The sequence below is a fragment of the Nicotiana tomentosiformis genome, chromosome 1, assembly GCF_000390325.3.
Source record: "Nicotiana tomentosiformis chromosome 1, ASM39032v3, whole genome shotgun sequence".
NCBI lineage: Eukaryota > Viridiplantae > Streptophyta > Magnoliopsida > Solanales > Solanaceae > Nicotiana > Nicotiana tomentosiformis.
The window spans coordinates 78,949,952-78,974,582 of record NC_090812.1 but is presented as its reverse complement, the minus strand read 5'-3'; the positions used below and the strand labels follow the sequence as shown (position 1 = coordinate 78,974,582).

At 42.0% G+C, this 24,631-nt stretch overlaps 1 protein-coding gene across 1 annotated transcript; it reads right to left on the bottom strand.

Moving 5' to 3' along the window:
* Window positions 1–17,629: 17,629 nt before the first annotated feature.
* On the bottom strand, window positions 17,630–23,113 carry LOC104113613 (thaumatin-like protein 1b). The gene is made up of 4 exons (XM_009623828.4): window positions 22,869–23,113; window positions 22,067–22,772; window positions 18,209–18,297; window positions 17,630–18,096 (listed from the first exon to the last, which is right to left on the bottom strand). The coding sequence occupies exons 1-4, from the start codon at window positions 22,933–22,935 to the stop codon at window positions 18,092–18,094; spliced, it is 867 nt and encodes a 288-aa protein (XP_009622123.1). The 5' UTR covers window positions 22,936–23,113; the 3' UTR covers window positions 17,630–18,091.
* Between the last annotated feature and the right edge of the window lie 1,518 nt (window positions 23,114–24,631).

Genomic DNA, 24,631 nt, shown 5'->3' with positions numbered 1-24,631 from the left:
GCTGAATGCCATGTTTGGGCCTTGCGCCAATGCTATTTGGACCCTTAGGGGCTGTTTCTTACCATCCTCTCACTGTTTTCGATTGAAAATCTATACTCAGTCATGTTTATACTTGTTTACCGCATAACTCAGTTTTATGACTCTATTTTGATGCATATAAATGTTTTGGGCCGAATTCCCTGTTTTACTGAAATGCCCGAGTGGCTTGATTTGTGAGGATGAGTGTGGATCGGGGTTGTCCGCCTGCAGCATACTTTATGACTGAGTGAGGCCGAGGGCCTGATTTGTGAGGATTAGTGTGGATCGAGGCTGCCCGCTTGCAACATACTTTATTATTATCGCACGTGAGTTGTCCGTGCAGATTATAGCGCTTGGGCTGAAGGAGCCCCTCCGGAGTCTGTACACACCCCCAGTGAGCGCAGGTACCAACTGAGTGCGAGTGCCGGGTGCTGAGTGACTGGGAGGCAAGAGTGATTGTAAGGTATGCCCGAGTGGCAAGAGTGATTGTGAGGTATGCCCGAGGGGCTGTATATGAGTGATGTTTTTCCCGAGGGGCTATTTATGATTTCATCATTTTTGCTCACCTTTGTATTGAGCCTTTATTTGAAAAACTGTTGGAAAAATGTCTTAAAATGATTTTTTTACTGGAACTGGGTTTAAACGAGATGTTTGATTCAAATCATGATTTTTAAGAGCATGTGGTATTTTACTGAGATTTTCTGATATGAACGTTATATGCTTTATTGCTCGTTACTACTGCTCAGTCTTTATTTATTGTTGTTACTTATTGAGTTGGCGTACTCACATTACTCCCTGTACCTTGTGTGCAGATCCAGGTGTAGCTGGACACGGTAGCGGTTATTGAGTGTTCTGGATGCAGATTTTCTTGGAGATAGCAAGGTAGCTGTTTGGCGATCGCAACCCTTGCTCTTCTCCCTCTTATCTTCCTCTAGTTGTATTTAGCTATTTTCTGGGCTGAGTTAGCCTTGATATTGTTAGACTGATTGTAGTATATGCTCATAACTAGTGACACCCCGATATCGGGCTTTTCTTTTTCGCACTTCTGTTTTTCTTTGATTTGAACTCTTTAAATGGAGGTTTTATGTTAAATAACCTTGAAATTATCTTTGAAATAAAAATATCGGTTTGTTTTGGAAATGAATCGGCTTGCCTAGTTCCACGATAGGTGCCATCACGACAGAGGTTAGTTTGGGTCGTGACAGATTGGTATCAGAGCCTAAGTTACATAGGTCTCACGAGTCATGAGCGGGTTTAGTAGAATCTTGCGGATTGGTACGGAGACGTTTGTACTTTTCTTCAGGAGGTTGTAGAACCTTTAGGAAACTTCACATTCTTGGATTCTTGTCGTGCGAATTTGTTAATTCTAGTAATTAAACATCTGTTGTTTCATTCTCTCACAGATGGTGAGGACTCGTACTACCGGTTAGGAGGGCCAGCCACTAATACCACCAGTCAGGGCCACGAGAGGCCGAAGCCGCGGTAGAGGCCGTGGTAGGGGCAGAGGTGCATTCCGTACAATAGTTGGGGCAGTACCTATAGATCCACCGGTTGTCCCAGATCAGGACTAAGTTCCAGTTGTTGATGCACCAGCTCAAGCACCACCTATGCCTATTGTGATTCCAGGCCTTCAGGAGGCCCTAGCTCAAATTCTGACAGCGTGTACTGGCCTTGCTCGCGCGGTCTCTATTTCGACGGCCGCGGCCACTTCTCAGGCCATAGGAGGCACTCAGACTCCTGTCGCTCGCACACCCGAGTAGGTTATTCAGGGACTTCAGACACATGAGGCACCACCATTCCAGTCGGTTGCTATTGCTCAGGATTATATGGTTCCTGCTATGCCTGAGGATGATCAGCGTATGTTGGAGAGGTTTGGGAGACTCCAGCCACCACCTTTCAGTGGCACAGAGAGAGAGGATGCTCAGGACTTTTTGGACAGGTGTCAGAGAATACTCCGTACTGCTGGTATTTTGGAGACTTGTGGGGTCTCATTCACTACCTTTCAATATTCTGGGGCTGCACTCATATAGTGGGAGACTTACGAGAGGCATAGGCCTATTGGCGCAACACCCCTTACTTGGCAGCAGTTCTCCGTGGTCTTTTTGGAGAAGTTCATGCCTCAATCCCGCAGAGAGGAGCTGCGTAGACAGTTTGAGCGGCTCCACTAGGGTGATATATCTGTGATGCAGTATGATATGCGCTTCTCCGAGTTGGCCCGTCATGCTATCTGGTTGGTTCCCACGGACAGAGAGAGGATCATGAGATTTATTGATGGCCTCACTTATCAGCTACAGTTGCTCATGACCAGGGAGCGGGTTTCGGGTGCTACCTTTGATGAGGTTGTCGACATTGCTCGGCAGATTGAGATGGTTCACGGTCCGAAGAGGGTTGAACGGGAGGCCAAGAGGCCTCGTGATCATGGTGGATTCAGCGGTGCTCCTTTTAGGGGTCAGTTCTAGCACGGTAGAGGTCGTCATTTCAGTCAGGCTCAGTCAGCACGGCTATTTCATCGGGGTGCATCATCTGGCCATGGTTCTCATAGTACTCATCAGGGCCACTCATCACTTAGTGCCCTTCCAATTCAGAGTTCGTCCTGTGCTCCACCTATTCAGGGCTTTTCCATGCCAGGTTCTTCTACTAGTCATCCTGGTGCTAGGGGTTCCCATCAGTTTCCGCCGCTAGCACCAGGGAGTTATTTTGAGTGTGGGGAGCTTGGGCATATGTGGAGGCAGTGTCCTCGTCGTCATGGAGGTCTATCTCAGCAGAGGAGTCAGCCTCCGACTACAGCACTGGCTACCTCACCACCCGCCCAGTTAGCTCAGGGTGAAGGTGAGTCAGCTAGGGGTCGCCCTAGAAGGGGAGGCAGATCACGGAGTGGTCAGGCCCGTTTCTATGCTCTCCCTGCCAGACCAGATGCTATTGCTTCAAATGCTGTGATTACAGGTATTGTCTCAGTTTGTCACAGGGATGCCTCAGTATTATTTGACCCTGGTTCCACGTATTCATATGTTTTCTCATATTTCGCCCATTTTCTGGATATGCCCCGTGAGTCCTTAGTTTTATATGTACATTTATCTATCTTGTGGGCGATACTATTATTGTGGACCGCGTATATCGGTCATGTGTGGTGACTATTGGGGGTCTGGAGACCCGAGTAGATCTATTGTTACTTAGTATGGTTAACTTTGATGTGATATTGGGTATGGATTGGTTATCTCGATGTCATGTTGCTCTAGATTGTCACGCTAAGACAGTGACGTTGGCTATGCCGGGAATTCTGAGGGTTGAGTGGAGCGGTTCTGTAGATTATGTACCAAGTAGGGTGATTTCATATTTGAAGGCTCAGCGCATGGTTGAGAAGGGTTGCCTATCTTATTTGGCTTTTGTGAGGGATGTTAGTGCAGAGACTCCTGTAATTTATTCTGATCCGGTGGTACGTGATTTTCTGGATGTGTTTCCTGCAGACCTACCGGGCATGCCGCCTGACAGGGCTATTGACTTTGGTATTGATTTGGTGCCGGACACTCAGCCCATTTCTATTCCACCGTATCGTATGGCACCGGCGGAGTTGAAGGAATTGAAAGAACAACTTCAGGAACTCCTTGATAATGGGTTTATTCAGCCTAGTGTGTCACCTTGGGGTGCACTAGTTCTATTTGTGAAAAAGAAGGATGGTTCCATAATAATGTGTATTGATTACAGGCAATTGAACAAGGTCACAGTCAAGAACAAGTATCTTTTGCCTCGTATTGATGATTTATTCGACCAGCTTTAGAGAGCGAGGGTGTTCTCCAAGATCGATTTGAGGTTCGGTTATCACCAGCTGAAGATTCGGGATTCAGATATTCTTAAAACAGCTTTCAGGACCCGATATGGCCATTATGATTTCTTGGTGATGTCTTTTGGACTGACCAATGCCCCAGCAACGTTCATGCATTTGATGAACAGTGTATTCCAGCCCTATTTGGACTCATTCATTGTTGTATTCATTGATGACATCTTGGTGTACTCTCGTAGCTAGGAGGAGCACGCTCAGCATTTGAAGATTGTATTACAGAGATTGAGGGAGGAGAAGCTTTATGCAAAGTTCTCCAAATGCGAGTTTTGGCTCAGTTTAGTAGCATTCTTGGGGCTCGTGGTGTCCAGTGAGGGTATTCAAGTGGATCCGAAGACGATAGAGGCGGTGCAGAGTTGGCTTAAGCGTCCTTAGCCATAGAGATTAGGATTTTTCTTGGTTTGGCGGGTTACTACCGTCGCTTTATGGAGGGATTTTCATCTATTGCATCGCCCTTGACCTAATTGACCCAAAAAGGTGCTCCATTCAGGTGGTCGGATGAGTGTGAGGAGAGCTTTCAGAAGCTCAAACTGCTTTGACCACAGCTCTAGTGTTAGTTCTGCCATCAGCTTCAGGTTCTTACACCGTGTGTTGTCATGCCTCGAGGATAAGCATTGGTTGTGTTTTGATGCAGGAAGGTAGGGTGATTGCCTATGCTTCGCGCCAGTTGAAGACCCATGAGAAGAACTATCATGTTTATGATCTTGAGTTAGCAGCCATTGTTCACGCCTTGAAGATTTGGCGTTATTATTTATATGGGGTTCATTGTGAGATCTATACTAATCACCGGAGTCTGCAGTATCTGTTAACGTAAAAGGATCTTAATTTGCGTCAGTGGAGATGGTTGGAGCTTCTTAAGGACTATGATATCACTATTTTGTACCATCCGGGGAAGGCCAATGTGGTGGTCGATGCTTTGAGTCGCCAGGCTTAGAGTTTGGGGAGTTTAGCATATCTTCCAGCACCAGAGAGACCTTTGGCATTAGATGTTCAGACCTTAGCAAACCAGCTTGTCAGATTGGATATTTCGGAGCCTAGTCGGGTATTGGCTTGTGTGGTCTCCAGGTCTTCTCTTTATGACCGTATCAGGGAGCGTCAGTATGATGACCCTCACTTGCTCGTTCTTCAGGATAGGGTTCGGAGAGGTGATGCTAGGGTTGTGACTATTGGTGATGACGGGGTGCTGAGAATGCAAGGCCGAATATGTGTGCCTAATGTAGATGGACTTCGAGAGTTGATTCTTGAGGAGGCCCATAGCTCGCGGTATTCCATCCATCCGGGTGCCGTGAAAATGTACCAGGATTTGAGGCAGCACTATTGGTGGAGGCGGATGAAGAAGGATATAGTTGGGTTTGTGGTTCGGTGTCTAAACTATCAGCAGATTAAGTATGAGCATCAGAGACCGGGTGGCTTGCTTCAGAGGTTAGAGATCCCAGAGTGGAAGTGGGAGCGGATCACTATGGACTTTGTAGTTGGGCTCTCTCGGACTTCGAGGAAGTTCGACGCTATTTGGGTTATTGTGGATCGGTTGACCAAGTCCGCGCACTTCATTCCAATTGGTACTACTTACTCTTCAGAGCGGTTGGCTGAAATTTACATCTGAGAGATCGTTCGCCTGCATGGTGTCCCAATTTCCATCATTTCAGATAGGGGTACTCAGTTCACATCGCAGTTTTGGAGGGTCGTGCAACGAGAGTTGGGTACTTAGGTTGAGTTAAGCACAGCTTTTCACCCTCAGACGGACGGGCAGTCCGAGCGCACTATTCAGATATTGGAGGACATGTTGCATGCTTATGTCATTGACTTTGGGGGTTCATGGGACCAGTTTCTGCCACTCGCGAAGTTTGCATATAACAACAGTTATCAGTCGAGTATTTAGATAGCTCCGTACGAGGCTTTGTATGGGAGGAGGTGTAGATCTCCGGTTGAATGGTTTGAGCCGGGCGAGGCTAGGCTCTCAGGTACAGACTTGGTCCAGGACGTATTAGATAAGGTGAAAGTGATTCAGGAGCAGCTTCGCACGGCGCAGTCCAGGCAGAAGATCTACGCGGATAGGAAGGTTCGTGACGTGTCTTTTATGGTTGGGGAGAAGGTTTTGCTGAAGGTATCACCCGTGAAGTGTGTTATGAGGTTTGGGAAGAGGGGCAATTTGAGCCCCCGGTTCATTGGGCATTTTGAGGTGCTTCGGAGGATAGGAGAGGTGGCTTATAAGCTTGCCTTGCCACCCAACTTGTCGAGTGTGCATCTAGTTTTTCATGTTTCCATGCTACGAAAGTATATCAGAGATCCGTCCCATGTTTTGGATTTCAGCACGGTCCAGTTGGAGGGTGATATGACTTATGATGTGGAGCCAGTCGCTATTTTAGATCGGTTGGTTCGAAGGTTGAAGTCAAAGGATATAGCTTCAGTGAAGGTGTAATGGAGAGGTAAGCCTATGGAGGAGGCCACCTGGGAGACCGAGCGGGAGATGCATAGCAGATATCCACGCCTATTCGAGACTCCAGGTATGTTTCTATACCCGTTCGAGGACGAATGGATGTTTAAAAGAAGGAGGATGTAACGACCTGACCGGTCGTTTCGAGAGTTATAACCCTATTTTTCCCATTCCTACTTCTTCTTGTGTTATTCAGCTATATTATGTTATATCGGGTTAGTTGGTTCGAGTCTGGAAGGAACTCGGAGTGAAATGAGACACTAGTCTCATAATTGAAAATTTTAAGTTAGAAAAGTGGTATATTTGGTTGTGGTCCCGAGGGCCTCGGGTGAGTTTTGGATGGTTAACGGATCAAAAATTGAACTAGAACAGCTGCTACAATTTCCTTCTGTTGGAAATTGCTTCTGCCAGATTCGAGCCCAAAAAGCTCTCAGAATCGAGCCCAGAAATGAGCCCAGATTGAGCCCAGAGTCGAGGGCCACTATCGAAACCATGATCGAGCCCAGGGTCGAGGGTCACGGTCGAAGGCCGGGTCGAAGTCATAATCGAGGGCCAGGATCGAGAACCAGGATCGAGGACCAGGATCGATGGCCAGGATCGAGTACCAGGATAGAGGGCCAGGATCGAGAACCAGGATCGAGGGCTAGGATCGAGGACCTCGATCGAAGGCCAAGATCGAGGCAGAACCGAGGTTGTCTGGGCAGAATTATAAAAACAAGGACTTCGTCCCATTTGCCATTTTTGACAAATTGGAGCTTGAGGGGAGGCGATTTTTGATATATTTTCAAGGAAAACTTAAGGTAAGTCCCTTGTGATCATTTCTACTCCATAATATTGAATTATTATCGAATAATCCGACTAGATTACATGATTTTGAGGTGTATATCGGAGATTGGAACTTAGAAATTTTGAAATAAGATTTGTAGATTTAAGGGTCGAGTTGAGGTCGGATTTTGGTAAAATTGGTATGGGTAGACTCGTGGTTGAATGGGCTTTAGGATTTTGTAACTTTTGTCGGGTTCCGAGATGTGGGCCTATTTTGAGCTAATTTTTGGATTTTTATGGAAAAATTATTATTATCTGGTGGAATTAATTCCAATGAATTTTATTGACTGAAACGAATTATTTATGACCAGATTCGAGGTGTTTGGAGACCAATTCACGAGGAAAGGGCATTGCAAAATAAGAATTTCGCGGTTTGAGGTAAGTAACGATTGTAATCTAGTCTTGAGGGTATGAAACACCGAATTTCGTATCATTCTACTATTTTGAAGTGACACGCATGCTAGGTGACGGGCTTGTGGGCGTGCACTGTTGAAGATTTGTGACTTGGTCCATCCCGTAGCAACTGTAAATTTCCATACCTTGTTGAAACCACTGATACTTATATGTTTTAGAAAGATTTTTTGTAAATTGGGCTGAATGCCATGTTCGGGGCTTGCGCCAATGCTGTTTGGACCCTTAGGGGTTGTTTCTTACCATCCTCTCACTGTTTTGTATTGAAAATCTATACTCAGTCATGTTTATACTTGTTTACCGCATAACTAAGTTTTATGACTCTATTTTGATGCATATAAATGTTTTGGGCCGAATTCCCTGTTTTACTAATATACCCGAGTGGCTTGATTTGTGAGGATGAGTATGGATCGGGGCTGCCCGCCTGCAGCATACTTTATGACTGAGTGAGGACGAGGGCCTGATTTGTGAGGATTAGTGTGGATCGAGGCTACCCGCCTGCAACATACTTTATTATTATCGCACGTGAGTTGTCCATGCAGATTATAACGCTTGGGCTGAAAGAGCCCCTCCGGAGTCTGTACATACCCCCAGTGAGCGCAGGTACCTACTGAGTGCGAGTGCCGGGTGTTGAGTGACTGGGAGGCAAGAGTGATTGTGAGGTATGCCCGAGTGGCAAGAGTGATTGTGAGGTATGCCCGAGTGGCACGAGTGACTGTGAGGTTTGCCCGAGGGGCTGTATATGAGTGATGTTTTGCCCGAGGGGCTATTTATGATTTCATCATTTTTGCTCACATTTGTATTGAGCCTTTGTTTGAAAAACTGTTAGAAAAATGTCTTAAAATGATTTTTTTATTGGAACTGGGTTTAAACGAGATGTTTGATTCAAATCCTGATTTTTAAGAGCATGTGGTATTTTACTGAGATTTCCTGATATGAACGTTATATGCTTTATTGCTCGTCACTACTGCTTAGTCTTTATTTATTGTTGTTACTTATTGAGTTGGCGTACTCACGTTACTCCTTGCACCTTGTGTGCAGATCCATGTGTAGCTGGACACGGTAGCAGTTATTGAGTGTTCTGGTTGCTGATTTTCTTGGAGATAGCAAGGTAGCTGTTTGGCGATCGCAGCCCCTACTCTTCTCCCTCTTATCTTCCTCTAGTTGTATTTAGCTATTTTTCGGGCTGAGTTAGCCTTGATATTGTTAGACAGATTGTAGTATATGCTCATGACTAGTGACACCCCGATGTCAGGCTTTTCTTTTCCGTACTTCTATTTTTCTTTGATTTGAACTCTTTAAATGGAGGTTTTATGTTAAATAACCTTGAAATTATCTTTGAAATGAAAATATTGGTTTGTTTTGGAAATAAGTCAGCTTGCCTAGTTCCACGATAGGCGCCATCACGACAGAGGTTAGTTTGGGTCGTGACATGTGGGCCTCCTCAAGAATCAACTCCCAGAGCCTATCTACATTGGGCACACATATCCGGCCCTGCATCCTCAACACGCCATCATCACCAATAGTCACATCTCTGGCATCACCTTGCTGGACCCTGTCCTGAAGAACGAGCAAGTGGGGGTCATCAACTGACGCTCCCTGACACAGTCATAAAGAGAAGACCTGGAGACCACACAAGCCAATACCTGACTCGGCTCCGAAATATCCAATCTGACAAGCTGGCCCACTAAGGCCTAAACATCCATTGCCAAGGTTCTCTCTTCTGCTGGGAGATACGCTAAACTCCCCAAACTCTTCGCCCGGCGACTCAAAGCATCGGCCACCACATTGGCCTTCCCCGGATGGTACAAAATAGTGATATCGTAGTCCTTAAGAAGCTCTAACCATCTCCGCTGATGCAAGTTAAGATCCTTTTGCTTCAATAGATACTGCAAACTCCAGTGATTAGTATAGATCTCACAATGAACCCCACACAAATAATGATGCCAAATCTTCAAGGTGTGAACAATGGCTGCTATCTCAAGATCATGGACAAGATAGTTCTTCTCATGGGTCTTCAACTGGCGCGAGGCATAGGCAATCACCCTACCCTCCTGCATCAGAACACATCCAATACCTACCCTCGAGGCATCACAATACACTGTGTAAGAACCTAAAGCTGATGGCAGAACTAACATTGGAGTTGTGGTCAAAGCAGTCTTTAGCTTCTGAAAGCTCTCCTAACACTCATCCGACCACCTGAATGGGGCACCTTTTTGGGTCAATTTGGTCAAGGGCGATGCAATAGATGAAAATCCCTCCAAAAAGCGACGGTAATAACCCGCCAAACCAAGAAAGCTCCTAATCTACGTGGCTGAGGACGGTCTAGGACAACTCTACAATGCCTCTATCTTCTTCGGATCCACCTGAATACCCTTACTGGACACCACGTGGCTCAAGAATGCTACTGAACGGAGCCAAAACTCACACTTGGAGAACTTTGCATAAAGCTTCTCCTCCCTCAATCTCTGCAATACAACCCTCAAATACTGAGCATGCTCCTTCTGGCTACGAGAGTGCACCGGGATGTCATCAGTGAATACAATAACGAACGAGTCCAAATAGGGCTGGAATACACTGTTTATCAACTGCATAAACGTTGTTGGGGCATTGGTCAGCCCAAAAGACATCACCAAGAACTCACAATGGCCATAACGGGTCCTGAAAGCTGTCTTAAGAATATCCGAATCCTGAATCTTCAGCTGGTGATAACCGGACCTCAAATCAATCTTGGAGAACACTCTCGCTCCCTGAAAATAGACAAATAAATCATCAATACGAGGCAAAAGATACTTGTTCTTGACTGTGACCATGCTCAGCTGCCTATAATCAATGCACATCCTCATGGAACCATCCTTTTTCTTTACAAATAGAACCGGTGCACATGGAGATAACCAATCCATACCCAATATCTTATCAAAGTCAACCATACTGAGCAGCAAAAGGTCCACTCGGGTCTTCAGACCCCCAAAAGTCACCACACATGACCGATATACGCGGTCCACAACAATAGTATCACCCACAGGAGTAGATACATGAACATATGAAACTAAAGACTCACGGGGCATATCTAGAAAATGGGCGAAATATGAGGAAACATATGAATACATGGAACCAGGGTCAAATAATACAGAGGAATCTCTATGACAAACTGAGACAATACCTGTAATCACATCATCTGAAGCAATAGGATCTGGTCTGGCAGTGAGGGCATAGAAACGGGCCTGACCACCCCCTGACCACCCCCTGGTGCCATCGACCGAGTACTCCACTGTGGAGTCCCACCCAATAGCCTAGGGCAATCTCTCATAATATGACCAAAATATCTGCACTCGAAACAACCCTTCCTCTAATAAAACTGCTCCTCCTGATGCCTAAAAGAACTACTCGGGGATATCTGAGCGGACGGGGAATGATGAGAACTCTGCGCTGGTAGTGCACTGAATGATGACTGGCCTTGCCAATGACTGTAAGAACCATGGCCAGATGATGCACCACTGTGAAATGGTCGAGCTGTCTGAGCCTGTCTGAAATGGCAACCTCTACCGTGCTGGAACTGACCCCCAGAAGGAGCACCGCTGAATCCACCCTAACCACGAGGCCTCTTGTCCTCTCTCTCAACCCTCTCGTGACAGCGAACCATCTCAATCTGCCGAGCAATGTCGACAACCTCATCAAAGGTAGCATCAGACACTCTCTCTCTAGTCATAAGCAACTGTAGCTGAAAAGTGAGACCATCTATAAACCTCATGATCCTCTTACTGTCTGTGGGAACTAACCAGATAGCATGATAGGACAACTCCGAGAATCACTTATCATACTGTGTCACAAACATATCACCCTGGCAAAGCTGCTTAAACTGTCTGCGCAGCTCCTCTCTGCGGGAGTGAGGCACGAACTTCTCCAAAAAGACCACAGAGAACTGCTTCCAAGTAAGGGGTGTTGCGCCAACAAGCCCACGCCTCTCGTAAGTCTCCCACCATATGAGTGCAGCCCCAGAATATTAAAAGGTAGTGAATGAGACCCCACAAGTCTCCAAAATACCAGCAGTATGGAGTATTCTCTGACACCTGTCCAAAAAGTCCTGAGCATCCTCTCTCTCTGTGCCACTGAAAGGTGGTGGCTGGAGTCTCCCAAACCTCTCCAACATACGCTGATCATCCTCAGGCATAGCAGGAACCACATAATCCTGAGCAGTTGCAATCGGTTGGGCTGGTGGTGCCTCCGGTGTCTGGAGTCCCTGAACAACCTGCTCGGGTGTGCGAGCGACAGGATTCTGAGTGCCTCCCCCGGCCTGAGAAGTGGTTGCGGCCGTCGAGATAGAGACCTCTTGAGCAAGGCCGGTACACGCTGTTAGAATCTGAGCTAGGGCCTCCTGGAGGCCTGGAATCACAATAAGCACATGTGGTGCCTGAGCTGGTGCATCAACAACTGGAATCAGGTCCTGATCTGGGATAACTGGTGGATCTGCAGGTACTGCCCCAGCTGCTGTGGGGGCTTCACTTCTGCCCCTACCGCGTCCTCGGCCTCTCAATGCCCTGGCTGGTAGTACTGGTGGTTGTCCATCCTGCCCAGTAGTACGAGTCATCACCATCTGTGAGAGAATGAAACAACAAATGTTTAGTAACCAGATCAACAGATTCGCACGACAATAATTCAAGAATGTGAAATTTTCCTAAAGGTTCTGCAGCCTCTCGATGATAAGTACAGACGTTTCCGTACCGATCCGCAAGACTTTACTAAACCTGCTCATGACTCGTGAGACCTATGTAACCTAGAGCTCTGATACCAACTTGTCACGATCCAAAACCTAACATGTCGTGATGGCGCCTATCGATGGTACTAGGCAAGGTGACGTTCCCAAAATACTCTAGTAATTCAATAGAAAAGGTAGTTTAAAACTTTTTCATATCAAAAATGTTTCATAAAAACCAAAGTTGAACTCAATATAGAATTAAAATGCGTAAACTAGCCCCAAACATCGGGGTGTCACTAAGTCATGAGCATCTAGATAACCAAACTAATACAACTAGTGTCTAAGTATCAATACAAGACAGAAAGAAATATAGAAGGAGAGACAAGGTACTGCGGACGCCGGCAGCTACCTCATAGTCTCAGGTACTTGATCCGTCCGAACTCAACGACCTCCGTGATCAAACATACCTGGATCTGCACGTGAAGTGCAGGGAGTAGCATGAGTACAACCAACTCAGCAAGTAACAGAAATAAATAAGGAACTGAAAAGCAGTGACGAGTTATACAGTACAGTTCATTTTCAATAATTTCAGCAAGGATTAGACATACTTTCAAATCCGGCAGTTTAAGTCAAATCAGTTTTATACAGTTAAAATGCAGGTACTCCGGATATTGAAACTTTCAGAAATTTTACAACAAAGACAGATAGTAAGTGCATCAACAATTGAAAAGCAAGTACAATCGCTCATGGCAACAGTCACTCAAACCCTCAACAACTCGGCACTCAACTCTCAGCCCTCAATACACACGCTCAATAGGTACATGCGCTCACTGAGGGTGTTCAGACTCATGAGGGGCTCCTACATCCCAAGCGCTATAATCTGCACGGACAACTCACGTGTCCTAGTATAAATATAAGGATCCGCACGGGGAACTCATGTATTGCACGGACAACTCACGTTCCATAGAACAATACCTCATAACTAGGCCTTCGACCTTACTGAGTCATGAACCTCTCTATCTCATAGCTCTCAATAAAGAAAGGGAAAATAACCCAAATCAAAGTATTACAGTATATCATCAGGGAAAAATAATAGAGACCAAGGTAAGCATGTACAAGAATCACTATGACTGAATATAACTACCATGAGCAGCAATATAGCCTAAGCATGATCTCTAACATGAAAGACAGTCAAGTTCTAGTAGACATAAATGCATATAAACACAAATAAAGGCTATTAGACTTCACAGTCTCCCGGGACGGACCAAGTCTCAATCTCTCACGGCGTATACCCACACGCCCGTCACCTAGCATGGGTGCCACCTTCAAACAGTCACATTATACCAAACTCCGGGTTAGATACCCTCAAGACCAGATTTAAAAGTGTTACTTACCACAACAGCATAGAACTCCTACTCCGAAATGCCCTTTCCTCTCGAACCGGCCTCCAATTGACCCGAATCTAGATACAAGCAATAAAATACAATCAATATGAGCTAAAGGAATGAATCCTACAAGGAAAATACAAATTTATAGGCCAAATCCCGAAATTCACTCAAACCCGGCCCCCGGGCCCACGTCTCGAAATTTGACAAAAGTCACAAAACCCGAAAGACCATTCACTCACGAGTCTACCCATACTAAATTTATCAAAATCCGACATCATTTGGTCCCTCAAATCCCCAAATTATTCTCTCCGAAATCCCAAGCCCTGACCCCTTATTTCACTTCAAAAATCCTACTAATTAGGTGGGGAAGTTAAAGGGAAAACACCATAGCTAAAGATAATAGAGCTTAAGCAACTTACCTCAGCGAATATCCTTGAATCCCCTTCGAAAATCACACCAAAAGCTCCAAAGTCCGAATTAAAAATGGTGGAAATGAGCAAAAATCTCAAAGTCCCCTATCTATAGGTTCTGCCCAAATCGCCGCATCTGCGGACAATCACTTAAGTGAACATCTCCGCACCTGCGCTCCCTATCCGCTTCTGCGACCTCGTAGGTGCGTAAAAGACCTCGCACTTGCGGCCACTAGCAGTCCTCCTCAATTCCGCATCTGTGACTCAGCCTCGCATCTGCAGGCTCGCAGATGTGACCAATCTTACGCACATGCGGTTCCATCCCAGGTCCTCTACGTCCTCATCTGCGGCTCACCAAGTGCACCTGCGACCTCGCACCTGCGGCTCCCCCTCAGCAGGTGCGTAAATACCAGTAGCAGCAGCCTCAACTGCATTTTTCCAACTTCAAATAATTCGTTAACCACCCGGACTTACCCCGAGCCCCTAGGAACCTCAACCAAACATACCAACAAGTCATATATCAACATACAAACTTAGACAAATTATCAAATCACTCAAAACAACATCAAAACACCAAATTACCCTCGGATTCAAGCTTAAAAACTTCTAACTTCCCAAATTCCGCAAACGACGCCGAAACTGACCAAACCATGTCTGAATGTCCTCAAATTTGACACACACGTCACAAATGACACCACTAACCTACTCCAACTTCTGGAAATTCATTCCGACCCCGATATTAAATTTTCCACTGCTGACCGAAATCGCTAAATTTCCAACTTTTGCCAATTCAAGCCTATTTCCAGTACGGACCTCCAAATCACATTTCAGACGCACTTCTAAGTCCAAAATCACCTAACGAAGCTAATAGAATCATAAAAATTCAAATATGAGATCGTTTACATATAAGTCAACATCCTGTTGACTTTTCCAACTTAAGCTTCTACTTTAGAGACTAAGTGTCTCAATCCACTCCGAAACTACTCTGGACCCAAACCAACTAACCTAGTATACCATAATATAGTTGAAAAGCACAAAAGGAAGTAGAAATGGGGAAAACGGGGCTATAACTCTCGAAACAACCGACCGGGTCGTTATATAATGTCTATAGAACAAAGATGGCACAATGATGAAAACTTGAAAATTAACCAAGGTCTTGCACTCCAAGGCTAATGTTATACAATGCTGAGATTTTTTAAAAAAAGTCCAACGGGAAAGGTATTTTCGTATGACCTATAGGTCGTGAGTTGGAGCTGTTTAGCCTCAAAATCGGATAACAATTGAATTTGTTAGGGGTTTAAAGGATATGCGGATTAACTTGATACAAAGCGATAAATTAGATTGAAATTGAAATAAATAGCGATAAATTAATTGCAAACAAACCACACGAATTGGATGATTTCAGCTTAGGAAAGCAATCTACCCTTGAGTTGAATGCACTTTTATTGACACAAAGATATCAAAGAGTAAGAACTTAGAGAATGTATTGCTTATCAGTATATGTTACAATGTACCTAATGAATTGTCAAGTCCCCTTTATATATTAGGGAAAACCTACCTTTTAAGATATTATCTTATTGTTCTATAAAAGGCAAAAGTTCATGATTTGCTAACCATTGGTCCCCTTTTGACTCGTTCCGTGATTTTTGCCATAATGAGTGATTAATGGCTAGAATTGCGGACAATGTCGGACGATATGGCAAAACTTTCTTCGAGACCGTTAAAAACAGGACCGGTTACGCCTTCGGTAAACTCGAGGGCAAATCTGATGGTTTCGATGGCTAACTTTGACAATGTTTTGGGTTCGATCATAATCATCATGTGCCGATCTTGGCTGATGGTGTTAGACGTCAGATCGATCTTCGAGCTCGATTTCACTCGATCACAGATATTTCGACCCTAGCCTAATCAGGGAGTTCGGAAGCTCGTTCAAATATCGAGCTCGATTTTACCCGTATACATGAGCCATAAAAGCAGCTATTAATATTTATATTAGGGTAAACTGTATACATCACACCCGTAAAAACAAAACCTTCTTCGAACGGTGCGCATATGCAGAATGCTTTCGCACGCCAAATATATTAAATTTTGCCGTGAGTTGAATTTGGAAGAGGAAAAGAAAAAGCAAATTGCAGAGGCAGAACGGCTAGTATAAAGTAAGAATCAAGATCAAGATTTTGGCAGACAAGCTTTACCTATTTTGCTCCTTTTTGTCATCTCATTTCTTCTACATTTTGTGTGTGTGAGAGAGAGAGAGAGAGCGCGCTTTATTGCCTGAAAACCGGAGTGTGTATAGTAGAAGCTGTTGAAACTATTCAGACTTCTTTTTCGTTGCTGGGCTACTATTGGTAAATGGCAATAATTAAGTTTGACCTAAGACTTGAAACCCACTTCAGAGTTCAGACCACACGTTTGAGCAAATTTACTACTCATTTCGTTAGAGAATTTGGGAAAATGAAAGTAATAGCCGAAATAATATATATTTTGTATATATATATATATATATATATATTCTATAAGTTATATATAAAAGTTATATAAATTTTATATTTTTTTTTTACTATCGAACGTAAATAGTTTCTAGCGCAGGCTAAAAGTGAAAAAAATTCGAAATTTTTTTATACACACGTCTAAGTAGCAAGAGAACGGGTTATCCACTTTTTAGTTATGTGGAATTTGCAATTCCATGATAATAATAATTTTTTAATTACAACAATTAAAAAGTAACTATTTGTGAATTTTATCTCACGTCTACACACCACCTACATAATTTAACCATTTAGTATTTGAGATTATCATGTACTTTTCCCAATTTTTATTTCCCCTCTTCGCCCTCCACCATCAACTTCCTCCTCTAATTGCATTTCTATTCATTCTTTCAAGGGAACTTCTCTATTCTTTTCCATACCTCTTTTCAATCTATGAACAAACAACATACAAGAGAAGTTTCAAGCTCAGCTGAGAGGAAAGACAGGTAACAAAAGGAAGAAAACAAACTGCACTAATAGGCCATATGAACCTTCACTCCATGTCACTCCATTTAAGCTCATAAGTCATCACTGTCCAATATTATATAAATATAAATTTTCATAAACCACTATAATTTAGAACCTATTAACTATAATTTGCTTAATTATCCTTTTTAGCTACTATTTAATTGCTACTAACTTGTATCACTTGTATTCAAACGCGCAACGAATACAATGTGTATCAACTGCATTTGGGATACAACTTGTATCGACTTGTATTTGGGATGCAACTTGTATCGACTGTATAGATAGGTGTATACAATGGATACAACATGTATTGACTGTATTTGTTCGCGCAAAGAATACAACTAAGGCGAAATATAAACACAGGAAAATAAAATATTATTAAAAGTCGAACTCAAAATCTCCGCTAATTAAGCGGGCACTTTAACCAACTGAGCTACGAGAGCTTACTGCTCTCCTATTTTAGTTCAAAACAATTAATGCCTCATTTAATGGATATGCTATAAAATTCAAGTATAGCTACGAATGATAAATTTGCTGAAAGTATAGCTACAAATGATAAATACAGTGTAAATGTTTGATGTGTAGCGTAATTATCCCTTATATAAAACCAATCAAATAACAAAAACTGTATGAAATGTGTATTTATATTCTAAGCAGCTCAACAATCCTATTATGTACCTTCAACGTGTTCAAAAAATGCTTTGAATAGTCCACCACATTACCACTATTTCTACACCCCAAAAAACAGAACAAAAAAATTTTAAAGGGAGGCATAAATCTGTTTTTGAACCAACTAAAAACATTTTAAAGCTTCTTTTGCCCCCAAGACTCTTGCTCGACATGCCCATGATATTACACAATGGACCCTTCCAACCACCAAAAGCAATGGAGAGCAAAATGTAAAGTGAAAACGAAAAAGTTGCAGATTTATAAGAAGCTACAAGCGCTTATACACAAATATTGTCATTTGTATCGACGAGTTCCCCACCGAAACAAAGCAGCACATGATTTTACATGAGAGAGATTGATGGCATTTGGGTACGTAACAAAATCCCCAGCTTCAACTTCTGTTTGTAAATTAGCCTGAAAGTTGCCCATTAAGGTCAGTCTCAAATCACAATATTCACAAGTGCAATATTGCTAGGCATGGCTGACACCAAATGGTGCAATAAAGATGATCGGATAGATGACTCACCAATTCGATGATGCCTTCCAATGTACATCATGGTTTTATTAACCAGTGGCAGCTCAGCTGGATCCTTCCTTAATCCTAGCACTTTCATGCTGTACAGTTCCCGTTCAAAAAACATTAACCGCAGCATGTAGAAAGCTCAAGTTACTAAACCACTAAAGCTAATTTGCGAGTGAAAAACATCATGCTATAACATCCACCAGATGGACGAAAAAGAAAGTCACTCCATAAAGGAAGAAATGGTGAATGGCTCTAGAGAATGGTATGGCAAGCTGCTTTAAGCGAGTTGGATGGACGACCACAGATGGCAACGAAAAGAAGATTTAAGATGTTATGCTTTAGACAATACTATTGGATAAACATGTTCTTACTGGCAGCAGATGCATCTAGTAAACCCTCAACACTTTGAAATTTGAACTTGTGGTATGCCATTTAACTCTCTTACGGCAAAGGGTCTCAACAAAATCATACATTTAACTATTCAACTTCAAGATCGTGTATAAAATGTTAGCTAATGGTTTGTTTTTTATCTGTTTTACAATTTTGAAGTAACGTGTTTCCTGATTTATCATATTGATTTTTCAGCAGATAACTTTTTCATTTTGAAGAGAACTTTCCAACAACTACTGTTAAGTACCCTTCAACTATTTAAATGTCACGATCGTCATAGATGTCTTAAACAACTAAGTAAAATTTCACCTTACTGCTTTTTTTCTTTTTGGGGACAAGATTTTGCTTTGATTATTATTTCACATTTTCTTCGTACTTTTAACAATAAGAAATTGTAATTACTTTTTATTTAGTTTGTACATAAAGAAATTTTATTTCAGAAATAACCAACGTCCGAGTTCACACCTCCACTTAGTGCCTTGATTCTCGTACATGAACTCTGCCACTCCTTCTGAGACAGAGGAAGTATGTTTTTTCTGACAATTGACCCAATAGATGTGGCAAATAGCCAGATATTGCTTACCCTTCCATTAATTTGAGTTCAGAGTTCTGTTTAATTTTTGCTATAAGTATTAATTAATCCGAGTTTACTCCGAGTTCTTCTGGACATTCAAAAGGAACTTCTCCTAAACTCTTTTTGTGCCAAGTGCAAGGACCACCTTGGGGGAACATTTACTGCACGACTTAAACCTGATCAAAAGATTTACAAGGAACATACGCTCACAGTTTACTAGAACATCTCGGACTGGGAAAAGGAATCTATGTTGCGGAGTTTCAATGCAGCAATAATTTGTATAGCTGAAAGCTGAGAGAAAACGAGATTAAGGTTTTATATCTACATTTTTCTTAACCAGCGACAATAAAAGGATTTTAGTTAATTCTCCTAAACAATCCAAATGGTGCACATTGCTTCATAAATGATGCAGTATAGCAATGGATGAATATAGACAAACAAAACTCCTGGTTGTAAGTCTTCGCTACATGCATTAAGACAACTTCTATTTCCTTTGGCTAGTCAGATCTAAAACATGCTACAAACTTTTTGTACTACTACCTTAAGGACGACTTCCATACTACAGGAGGGAAGGGAAGAGGACCAAAGAAGCTAAAACCAGATGACCTTCTCAACGAAATAATCAGTTGTAGTAGTACTCCCTCCCTTAAAAGCTAGAACTTGTTAGGCTAGTGTCTGTACACTCTGCTAACCTTGCCAAACTAAATTCAGTGGTTTAGCTTCTTCAGCACGTGAAGTTTCAGCTATGTCTATTGTTAGTTTATTACCAATTCTGTAAACTTTGTTGACATGGTTATTTTACTCATTACAGGAATCTTGGTTTTGTGGGAGAAAAAGAAAAGCAAGGAGCAGCCAATGATAATGTCCGTTTGTCATAGTCCTTTGACATCCTAGATATGTCTCTAAAATTAAATTACCTGAAAACTGTCTCATCGGGTAAATTCAAACTAACCAATATGCACAAGGCTAATACAAACAACTCATGCTCTAGATCTTAATGAGAAAGCCTATATCTTTAGCACTTATTCTCTTTCCCAATCCATTTGCCAAAGACATGTAACAAGAAGGATGTGAATGTAATTCCTTCGACATTTGGCTCAACATTAAGTTGGTGAAGCATGACCAATGTTGGCTTTGGAAGTTACATGTGGTTACTCCACGGGAAATATGTTCGGAAGAAGGACAAGAAAAAGGAGAATCATAAGCAATGAGTCAGGGCTCTTAAAGTTTTCAAACACCAAAAGCAAGTTTTGGGAACAAGAACTCTTCCACATTGACAGTGCAGGAGAACTGCCTTGATTTACCAATTCTGGAAAGAAAAGTGTTCTGCACTATAACCAGAACCCTGCAACGTTCCAACAAACCCTCATATCCACCAATACAGTCTCTCAATAGGTAAGCCGCTTCCAATGAATGGGTCATAGATTATGAGATATATGAATGGGTCACAGGTTATGAGATTCAGTGATAAGTTTTTATTTTTTGGCAGAAGAATTCAGTGACAAGTTAGCAGAATGCTATACAGCGATGGCTGATCTTTGGGCTCAGAAACCTGTAGTAAGAGTTGAATCCCTCTCCATTGTTCACTAGTTGCCAGAGGGGACTGTGGTTGGCAGCCAACTGCAAGCAAGATAAATGATTGCAGAGCTCTCATGAGCAAAATGAAAGTGCCTTATCAAACCTGTAGACAAGCGGTTAAAAAAAGAAAGACAGACCAGTGAGCACTTCAACGGTGTGACACTGAGACGGAGTTAGCAGCCCTGGCTAACTCCGAGCATGCAGGTGTGCGCTCTAAGAAATATAGAAATTGTATTAAATTGAAATATTCCCACTTTACTCTTGATAATAGTCACTCTCAAGCCACTTCCTCTTTCACTTCCTTAATCTCCACTTTTGCTTACACTCCTCTAATCTCTCCTTTATATCAAGTGTATAATCCTTCATAAATGTATATGCTCTAACTCTGTGAAGGACAAGTTATTAATCCGTTATTTAATGACACATAATCTCATTAAGACTTTAAGACTATTCCGGCCTAGATATTTGTAGGCTTGAGAATGTGTTGAATCAAACTATTCCTGATTAGGTGCCGCAAGGCTAGAGAATTTAGCTCCTGGAGATACCACTAGGCTGGGAATCTACTTTCCTGCCCGGTAACAACAAGAAAATATTCAGCCATTCCTCTTGGTGTGTTTCAAAGAAAAGCTAGTCTTCATAATATGCTCAGGAACTACAATTTATCTTTGATGAAGAATATCATTTTAAGTTAGATTGGAAGCCTATAAATGTCTCACGCCATAAATTCCATATCAGATGCTCAATAAATAATGAATATGGAACCCCATAGAACTTATTAGTATTCAATAGAAATTTCATTTGAATGTCCATAATTTAGATCATGTCAGTCAATCAATCAATCCACTATGAATTAATTCTACATTAGTTGAAGTCGGCTATATATTCTCTACACCTGTTCCATTTTATTGAGTTCCACAAATGGAACTCGTTGCTCATTTAATACCAAACTGAGGCCGATTTAGCGCGTGCTTAGGCAGACTTCGCCAACCAAAGCTTTCTATCATAATTTAACTATTATTCCCTCAATATCATTTTATATGGCATTGTTTGACTGAGTAGGAAGTTTAAGAACAAAAGAAGACTTTCACTCATACTTAAACATACCATCACATTATTATTCCATATCACTGCCACGCCATTATTATGGCGACAAAAGCATTTCATTAATGGTAAAATGGAAAAACTACAGTTTTTCAAATATAGAAAGATGTAACACAGAGAGTATAATGCTGAATATCAACCTACCCAACCATTTATAACTAGTAAAAATCTTCCAATAACGAGGAATCAAAATAGGAAGGGCGTAATAGTAAATTCACCTGGTATAAGGGAGAGGGCAGAAGATGATCAAGTAATCAGCAGAGGCACAAGTGAAGGTACTAGTCTTGTCGTCATAAGCATAACTGTAAGAGCGTGGGCACGCGTGCTTGAAGAAGAGCGAGTAGCTCGAAGGCTGACACGTGTCAGGAGTATTGTGCGCTTCGCTACAGCAGTAAATCGGATCATTAAACGCCAAACACGCGCTCTTACACCCAACACTCTCACTATGACTCCCCTTCCCACTCGCAACCCTCAAATCCCTAGGACACGCGCCGTTCAGGTCCACTAGACATCCCGTGGCACTGCATCCCCCTCTTGTACCTCCTTTAGCAACTATAAGCATAGGAAGATTGTACCCATCCACAAGACTGACGTCATAAAAATCTAACCCCTGGTCGCCGTTGAGTGTAAACTCCGCTAAAGTCGCCGGCGGTATAGCGCCGCCTCCAGCGCACTCAACCTTGCCGGAGCCGCAATCTCCGGTGACGCATGTAAATTTACCACCGTTGGAGGGGTCGTTAGAGCAGAGGGTCCGACCCCAAACCCGACCCGACCAAGACCTGGGCATTTTGAGAGTCCTGGATTTGCCAGTCTTGAGAGTAAACCCGGTTGGGTTAATGGGCGCTCTGTCAGCTCCGGTTAATACTCCGGGCCATACTGTGTGACGGCACTTGTTGACTATCTTGAAAGTTGTTGACTGCACATCTGCATAAAAGTTCTAATTTTTACAATAATCAAGAAAAGATTAAGATTTTAAACAGAAATTAGAAGGAAAGTGGCTGTGATTATGTTAATGATTACCTGAGAAGAGAGAGAAAGTGAGGAGAAGAAGAGAGAGAAAGGTGGGGGTGATGAGAAAACGATCCATTGGTGATGACTGATGCGTAATGGGATGTTAGTGGAGTGGTGAGTGTGTTGATTTATTTTCAGGTTTCAAGTTAAGTTTCAAAGTTGTTAGCTTTTTGTTTTCCATTTTAGTTTGCTATTTTATTTTCTATTGGTTCTTTTTTGAGGTCTAGAAGAATAAAGAAAGAAAAAGTTGATACAGGGAAGAAACAGCGCGAAAAACAATATCTAAATATATTAGAGAGAGAGAGAGAGAGTACGCTTTATCACTCATACGATATACTGTATAGTAGGTAATCACGAATGAGTTTAACTAAATACACATTAGTCGTACAAATAATATTTATATTATTAGTAAAATTTAACCAATTAGAGCATATTACTCATTAAATATTACAAGTCAACGACTCATAATTTATAAGACATTTATAATGATCATTTTAATATGACCAAATATAAATATTTTTTATATAAATAAATATTTTTCCTTTTTTCCTTAACAAAAAAAATATAAATATTTTTTATACCACAAGGCAACATTAAAATTAGCGGTACGGGTGGCAAGTGGGCCAAGAGACCAGCCAGCCCACCAAAAATAGGGACTAGGTTGGGCTTTATAATCTTAAAATTTGTGCCAATTAAGGGCCCGTAGACAAGACTAGCCCAGCGCACATGAAAAAACATAAGTAATTTTACCACATATAGCAAAGGTATAGACCCAATTTATTATAAATTAAAATCATTTTAAAATATTATTTTCTATAGCTACCTTTTATATTTTATAGAAAAATAAGTATTTACTCTTTTTCTTTCAATTAACACAAGATTCTCTCTTAGATTTCTTCTTCTTTCTCTCTCTTCCTTCTCTCTCTTTCTTTCAATTAACATTTAACACATGATTCTCTCTCAAGATCCAAACAAAAATTTTCTTCTTTCTCTCTCTCTTATTCTCTCTCTTTCTTTCACTTAAGACACGATTCTCTCTCAAAATCCACGTCACACCTCCTTTTCCCGAAGGGATAGGAGATAAGGTATTTTTTCCAAATAAAGTGATATTATCGAAATGAGATTATTTATTTAATTTAGAGTCGCCACTTGAGATAATTTATGGTATCCCAAGTCACCAATTTATTTTAAATCCTAAATCGAGGAATTTTAACTCCGTTTAAAAGTCCGCGAAAATTAGAAGACCGGGTAAGTAATTCTGTTAGTCCGGGAGAAGGTACGAGACACTCCCGAGTTTTGTAATTGTGCTTTTTAGCTTTCTGATCACTTTTAATTATTTATTAGCTTTCTGACCACTTTTAATTATTTATGGAGTTTGTTTGAACAAGTCGTGATGCCGCGCACTCATTTATTTTTGTACATATTGAGAATCGCGTTACGGGAACCGTACCTACAATCTATAACATGTTTATTTTCATTATTATTTAAAGTTATGATCGGATCACATGATATGCGCACCCAAATTGGGGATTACGTATCGTGACCATGCAAGCTACGATGTTCCTGAGTTGTTGTTCTGAACTAATTTGAGATTTGTTGTGAGGTCTATGAATTATGGGAATCATTTGTGGATGAAGTATGAGACTTGAATGAAACAAAATTGTGTTAGAATCTTAACGGGGAATCTATATGTATTTGAAATTTGTTCATTACAATAGCCTCTTAAATTAACGTTAGTATATAGGAAACAACTTGCTAGTTTTTTCACAACT